General features: G+C 29.9%; 1 protein-coding gene across 1 annotated transcript in view; it reads left to right on the top strand.

Annotated features, from left to right (window-relative positions):
- The first annotated feature begins 6,489 nt into the window (after positions 1–6,489).
- The window catches only part of LOC102897182 (olfactory receptor 6C2), a 1,807-nt gene continuing 1,010 nt past the window's right edge, over positions 6,490–7,286 (top strand). Inside the window, exon 1 of the mRNA XM_006911599.1 lies at positions 6,490–7,284. Coding sequence (XP_006911661.1) covers positions 6,490–7,284 — 795 coding nt within the window. The remainder of the gene's footprint in view (positions 7,285–7,286) is intronic.

The raw sequence follows: 7,286 nt of genomic DNA, 5'->3' as shown, positions 1-7,286 counted from the left end.
TGTACAGAACAGGATAGGGTAATAGGGCTTAGATAGTTTACTTTGTCCGTGAGCCTATATATCAGTGTCGTCCTCTCTGATGGTGTCTAAAAACTCTGAATTTCCTTGATGTTACACAGTTTCCATCTGAGACCATTTTGTCAAAGAAGGAACCCAGGAGCAATATTTGGTTGAAACTAGCCATCTAATAACGCACCATTAAAAAAAAGATGCTATTTCTCGTGTAACTGGACTAAAGTCTAAGTAGTTTGTACTTAGACTTTATATGCTACCAGTGAAATTAAAATGAGTATCACCTATTATGCAACTTTCTAGAAAAGGATCATATAAATACAATACAATAGAAAATTATTATTTGCTCATAATTAGAACTTTTTAAAAACCTTATTACCTTATTTTTTTTTTGATTCCTATTTTTTTCACACATGGCCTATGTTAGAAGAATTTAAATGAGAAGTCCTATGGACTTTTTACAGTCTAAGTGACTATATTTTACTGTTCAATAATCGGTGCCCTGAAGGATCAAGGGAGCATGGTACATACTCATATTGTAGAAAGTACCTGTAGCATTAGTATAGCATTTTCTAATGAACCATAGGAATCAAGATTCTGTCAAGTGCAACCATAAAATATCAGTAAAGAATATTTCCTGGTCTTCATTTGTAAATATCTATGTATTTAATTAATATGCTGAGAAGCTATTCTATTCCAGGAAACGTGATAAGATCTGAGTATACTACTTAGAACCAGATAGGCCCTGATCTCAAGACTATCATAGTCTAATTGGGTGACAAACAATAAATAAAAACTTCTGATATAGCTATGATGGATAAAGAAACATAACGGATTGTACCTAATGTAGTCTGGAGGAACTGAGATAGTATCTCAGAACTTATTCTAAATGCAGTAAGGAAAATAGGTTAAACTGATCAAAACAGGAGATAGGAAGTCCAGCTAGAGAACCAGTGTTTCATATCGAGTGCAAGATCAAAGTAATCTGAAGTAGGATAGAAGCAGATAGAATGGAAAAGATGGACTCTTTTATAGCATGTTAAGGATGAACAGTCTAAACACGTTGGCTATTATTCAGATGTGGGCAATAGGCAGAAGAATATAATGAATTGAGCAAGAAAGTGAGAGTGGATAAAGAAGCCAGATTTTAGAAATCTGAGTAATGAATGAAAGATAAAGGTGTAGAGAGGGCAAGTAGAGACTACATAAAGATTAACATAAGATATAGATATATATAAACTGATGAGGATAATTATTTTAAAGTTTTATATAAATGACCTAATCTTTGCAATTTGGTGATTGAGTGAATATTAACTTGAGCTATGCTAATGAACACATGTGTCAAGCCTTCCTCATACTGTAATAGACTAGATATATATAAAAAAATGTTTTGTTAATTAAACATTAGTAAAAAGAGTAGAAATAAGGAACTGTTATAGAATACTAAAGTGTCAAATGTAATGGCCAAATCTCATGGTTTTCTTTGTTTTTAAAAAATTATTATATTTAACAGTAGTTGAACATTACAAAAAATGAACAAATCACAAGCGAAGAGTTCTATAAATAAAAATATAGAAATAAAATAGGAATAATAGAACAATAACAGCATCGTATAAGCCATATATATACCTAGACCTAGTCCGTACCCTCACACTTCTCCCTGAATAGAGACACTATCCTGATTACTAACTCTGCTGATTGGTTTTGCTTATTTTTGAAAATTGTGTAAGTGGATTACGCTTTCTGTCTTCTTTGTGTCTTGTGTCTTCACTTAAAATTATGTTTGTTAGAACGCTCCAGGTTCTTTCATGTAACCGTGTTATTTTATCTTTATTGTTATATTTGTCCATTGTATGAATATATCACAATTTAAAATCTGATTCCGTTATTGATGGACATTTTGTTTTTTTGTCTTGAGGTTATTGAGAATAATGCTGCTATAAACATCCTTACACCTGCATATATTTGTGTACATATGTACATGTTTTATTAAGTAAATACTGAAAATTATAATTTCCTGTTTTACAGATATCTGGATATTCGGCTCAATAAGTATATTCTAAGTATTGCTGTATTTATAGGAATTTACATTCTAATCTTTAAGATATCAGTGTTCAACTTATCCCTTAATATTCTTACTTTGATTCATCTATTTAATGTTATTATTCTGATGGTTGTACTTCAGTTGTGAATTTAATTTCTTTTATCCTAAGTACTAAAAATATCACATTTTCCTATGCTCACTGGCCTTTAGATATAGTCTTTTGTGAAGACATGTCTAGTTGTCATTGGGTTGAATTTTGGTTTTTCATTGACTTGTAGTGGAATTTTATAAATGCTGGTTGCAGTCCTTAAGAGTTGTTGTAAATACCTTCTCCTGGTTCATGACTTCTCTTGTTCCATCAGTTTTATTGAAGCAAAATTTATATACTATTAAAACAACATATTTTAAGTGTAGCATTCCAATGGATTTTGGCAAATGTATTTATACATCCTTATAACCATTACTGAAATCAAGACATACAAATTTCTATTACTTCAAAGTGATAATGTTCTTTGTCAACTTCTCAATAGATTTGGTTTGTCTTCTCTAGAAATAAATTAAAATTTATTGTACTTTCTCTTTACTGTGTATATATTTTATCTTGGCATTCTACTTCACAATTTATCCATGTTTCATACATCAATTCTTTATTTTTTTATTGCTATAAAGCATTCCTTGTATAGATACACAATTTATTTATTTATTCACCTATGTTTACTTTATTTCATTCTACTTTTGGTTATTATGAATAAAGTTGCAATTATCAAGTCTCCCTCTGGACACATTTTTTTTGGTTGCTGTTGTTCTTGGGTAAATTCAGAATAAATTTGCCATGTCATATAATAGATATCTTTCTAATTTTATAAGAAACTGTATATTAAAACTGCAAAATTATTTTTGTTTGTAAAAAATAAAAATTATTTAAGAAAAGAAATTATAAAAGAAAACATCAAAGCTGTATCCTAAAATAGTTTTTATAAATTAAATTTATTTAATTAATTAATTAAATTATATAGGTTTCAAGTGTACAATTCAATAATCCTTCATATGTATATTGCATTCTGTGTTCACCACACAAAGTCAAATCTCCTTCTGTCATCATATATTTGATCCTCTTTACCTGTGGTTTTACTATGTTATATTTCCACTGGCAATATATAAACATTGCAATTTCATAGTGTTTTTCCCATACTTGCTATTGTTAGTAAATTTAATTTTTACTATCCTAAGGAATGTTTAGTAATATCTTGTTATCATTTTAGTTTTCATGACCTCGATAACTAATGATATTGAGCAACTCTTCATATTTTTTATTTGTAAATTATGTATATATACATCCACATATATACCAATATACTACTTTGCATCTTCATCATAGCATACATAGTATACATAGTGTACATATAATATGTATGTACTAATATGTATTTAATATATGTAATATATATTCATATATATACAAAATAAAGGATCTTTGTTTCAGAGACATGTTTAATAAATACCTTCTAGTGTATAACTATTCTTTTCACTTTTAATTTTCCCTTTCAAAAAACAGTATTTTTAATTAGGTCAATGATCTATTTCAAGTTTATTTTTTGTTATGTCATTCCTATCCATATGTATATCTTACTGTAGCAGCACCATTTGTGATAAGGCTTTATTTTTGCCCTCAATTTGTCTAATTTTAGTATACATTGTTCTATTTTAATGAGTTGTATACTTATTCTTATCTCAATGTCATTTTTTTGTAATTTCCATAGTATTGCTATTCTAATTAGTTCAATTTATGCCTATGTGTTTCTTGTTTAAATAAAGTTGTAAATGACATTTAAAAAAATTTCAAGTTCCAAATGTTCATTGTTGCTATACATAAACACAATTTTCTATATATAGTGACTCTCCATCTTGTGCCTTTGTTAAACTCACTTACTTATTCATGTACATATTTTGTAGATTAGTAGGATTCTATATCTATCTGATTATGTTATCTACAAGAGAAAACAATTTAACTTCTTTATTTCTAATCACAATGTCACTATTAGTTTCTCACCTTATTTTATTGGCTAGGAACTCCAGCACATTGTTGAATATCAGCTATGAATTAGTCGTCCTTTCATAGTTTATGATTTTAGGGAAAAGTTTTTAGGCTTTTCTCTTTATATTTGATATTAGCAGAAGTTTTGTTCTGTTTTTGATAGGTAGATGTCTTTTATCACATTAAGGAAGTTTCTGCTTTTACTTCACTGAGAGTTTTTTAGCATAAATAGTTGTTGAATTTTGTCAAGAATATTTTTCTGAAATTATTCAGAAGAAAATATGTATTCTCTCTGTCTCTGTTATTATAGAGAATAAAATTAATTGATTTAAAATATTAAATCAATCTTGTATTCCTAGGATAACTGTCACCTCATGATGCATTGTGCTGATAATGTTATTGCTAAATTTGATTTGTTATTCTCTTATTGAAGATTTTTATCTATGTCCAAAGAGGGTATTGTTTAGAATTTCTTTTTTCGTAATGTGTATCTTTGGTTTTACTATCAAGGTGATACCGGCCTTGTAAAAGGAGTTAGAGTATGCTAATGTTCTCTGTTCTCTGAAGAAATCTGACCAGTATCATTTTTAGCATCACACTGTGTTTATTATGGTTTCTTTAAAAGAATTATTTATACCTGTAGTGAAAATTCTCCATCATACTTTATGGTCTTCAAATGTGACTTCTATTTTGGCCCTTGCATTTTATATAAATTTTACAAGTATGTTTAAGTCCTCAAAAATTAAGGTGGGATATGTTCCTTACTCTTGTTTTCTCAAAGAGATTGTATAGAACTGGCAATATTTATTGTTTGATATTTACTCCTGGAAATTCTGCTGTAGAATATTTTGAACTACAAATTCAATTTTTTTCATAGCTGTAGAACTATTCAGCTATCTATTTCTACTTGAGTATGTTTTGGTAGCTGGTAGACTTTAAAAATTCATCTATTTCATTTAAGTTGTCCAAGATATTTGTATAAGTTGTTCATCGGATTCTCTTATTAACCTTTCGATATCTGAGATCTGGAATGATTTTTTTCATTTCTGATATTTCTAGTGTGTTTTCTTCCTCTTATTGTTTTATTTGTGGTTGTTGTTTGTTTGTTTTGCTTGTCAGTCAGGTTATAATTCATCAATATTATTATTCACTAAAGAACCAATTTTTGGCTTCATTAGCTTTATTATTGTCTTTTTGTTTTTAATTCTATTGATTTCTGGTCTTATCTTTATATTCTTTCCTTTCATATTTTGGGTTTATTTACACCTTTTTCTAGTTTTTATTGTCAAAGATTATATACTTGAGTTGAAATATTTCTTATTTACTAATATAAACATTTAACGTAATAAATATGCATGCTCTATGAATTATAATACACACTGAACATTTCACAGACCACTTAGAATCACTATTTAACTATTGAAGTTAGAGGGTAGAACATTTATTACTATATAGAACCATTTATTCTTCTCCTTTCCATTGTGGTTGTTATTTATATTATTTCTATATACTCTGATAATTCAATCAGATAATGTTATAATTTTTGCTTTCAATGTCTGTTTTATGAAAGGATTTGTGTAAAATTAGTATTTTTCTAACGTTTGGTAGGAATTTACAGTTTAGACTTCTCTGCCTGGCATCTATTTTGGGGATGATTTAAATTTTTTTTTTTTTTTTACTTTAACGAATAAAGGGATGTATAATTTACATATTTCATCTTGAATTAACTTTGGTAGATTGTATATTTTACAGAATTAGTTTATTTCATTTAAGCTGCCAACACTACCTTGCAGAGCTTATCAAAATACTCCATTTTATCATTTTAATGCCTGTATAACCTACAAGTATGTCATATTTCTCATCCCTGATAAATTTAATTTTTTCTTTTTTCTGATCAGTCTCACAACAGTTTTATTAATGTGACTCATACTCTCGAAGAATCACGTTTTGATTCCATTAGTCTTTCCTCTTATTTTTTCGTTTTTTAATTCCATTGATTTTTGCTTTATTATTTCCTTTCTTCTGTTTAGATGCTTTTTTTGATATTTTTACATGCAGAATGCCTGAAACATCAAAGATAATAATGAGAAATCACACAGCAAAATAGTATTCATTTTGTTAGGAATTACAGAGGATCCACAACTGAAAGTTCTGGTGTTTATCTTCTTTCTCACGTACTGAGTGTTCCTGGAAATTTTACCATTATTATTCTTACGCTCATAGATTCTCATCTTAAAACACCTATTTTTTTTTTCTTCAAAATGTCACCTTCTTAGAAATGAGGACTGGTTTCCTTGGATTATATGTGCACAGTCTTTTGCTACAGAATTTGAATATCTACGTCCCGATAAAATCTATTATTTTTACATGCTGATTGGATAGAATTCAAAAGTCAGCGATGAGAAACCACACACCAATAACAACTTTTATCCTGCTGGGACTGACAGATGATCCACAACTGCAAATTCTGCTATTTATCTTCCTCTTTCTCACCTACATGTTGAGTGTAACAGGGAACCTGACTATTATCACCCTCACATTGGTGGACTCCCATCTTAAAACTCCTATGTACTTTTTCCTCAGAAATTTTTCCATCTTAGAAGTCTCATTTACCACTGTCTGTATTCCTAAATTCCTGCACAGTATATCAACCGGGGACAATACCATTACTTACAACGCTTGCGCAAGTCAAATATTTTTTGTTATTCTCTTTGGAGCAACAGAATTTTTTCTTCTGGCAACTATGTCCTATGACCGCTACATTGCCATCTGTAAACCCCTTCATTACATGACCATCATGAACAACAAGGTCTGTTCCTTATTAGTCCTCTGCTGTTGGGCGTCTGGCTTGATGATCATTCTCCCGCCCCTTAGCTTGGGGCTCCAGCTCGAATTCTGTGACTCCAATGCCATTGATCATTTTAGCTGTGACGCAGGTCCCCTCATAAAGATCTCCTGCTCTGATACATGGGTAATAGAACAAATGGTTATCCTCATGGCTGTATTTGCACTCATTATCACCCTAGTCTGTGTGTGTCTATCCTACACATACATCATCAGGACTATTCTGAGATTCCCTTCTGTCCAACAACAAAAAAAGGCCTTTTCTACCTGCTCATCTCACATGATTGTAGTTTCCATCACCTATGGAAGCTGCATCTTCATCTATGTCAAGCCCTCAGCAAAGGACGAAGT

This window comes from Pteropus alecto, unplaced genomic scaffold, assembly GCF_000325575.1.
Source record: "Pteropus alecto unplaced genomic scaffold, ASM32557v1 scaffold1314, whole genome shotgun sequence".
Lineage (NCBI taxonomy): Eukaryota > Metazoa > Chordata > Mammalia > Chiroptera > Pteropodidae > Pteropus > Pteropus alecto.
The sequence above is the reverse complement of the archived record's forward strand: the minus strand, read 5'-3'. Positions and strand labels throughout refer to the sequence as shown.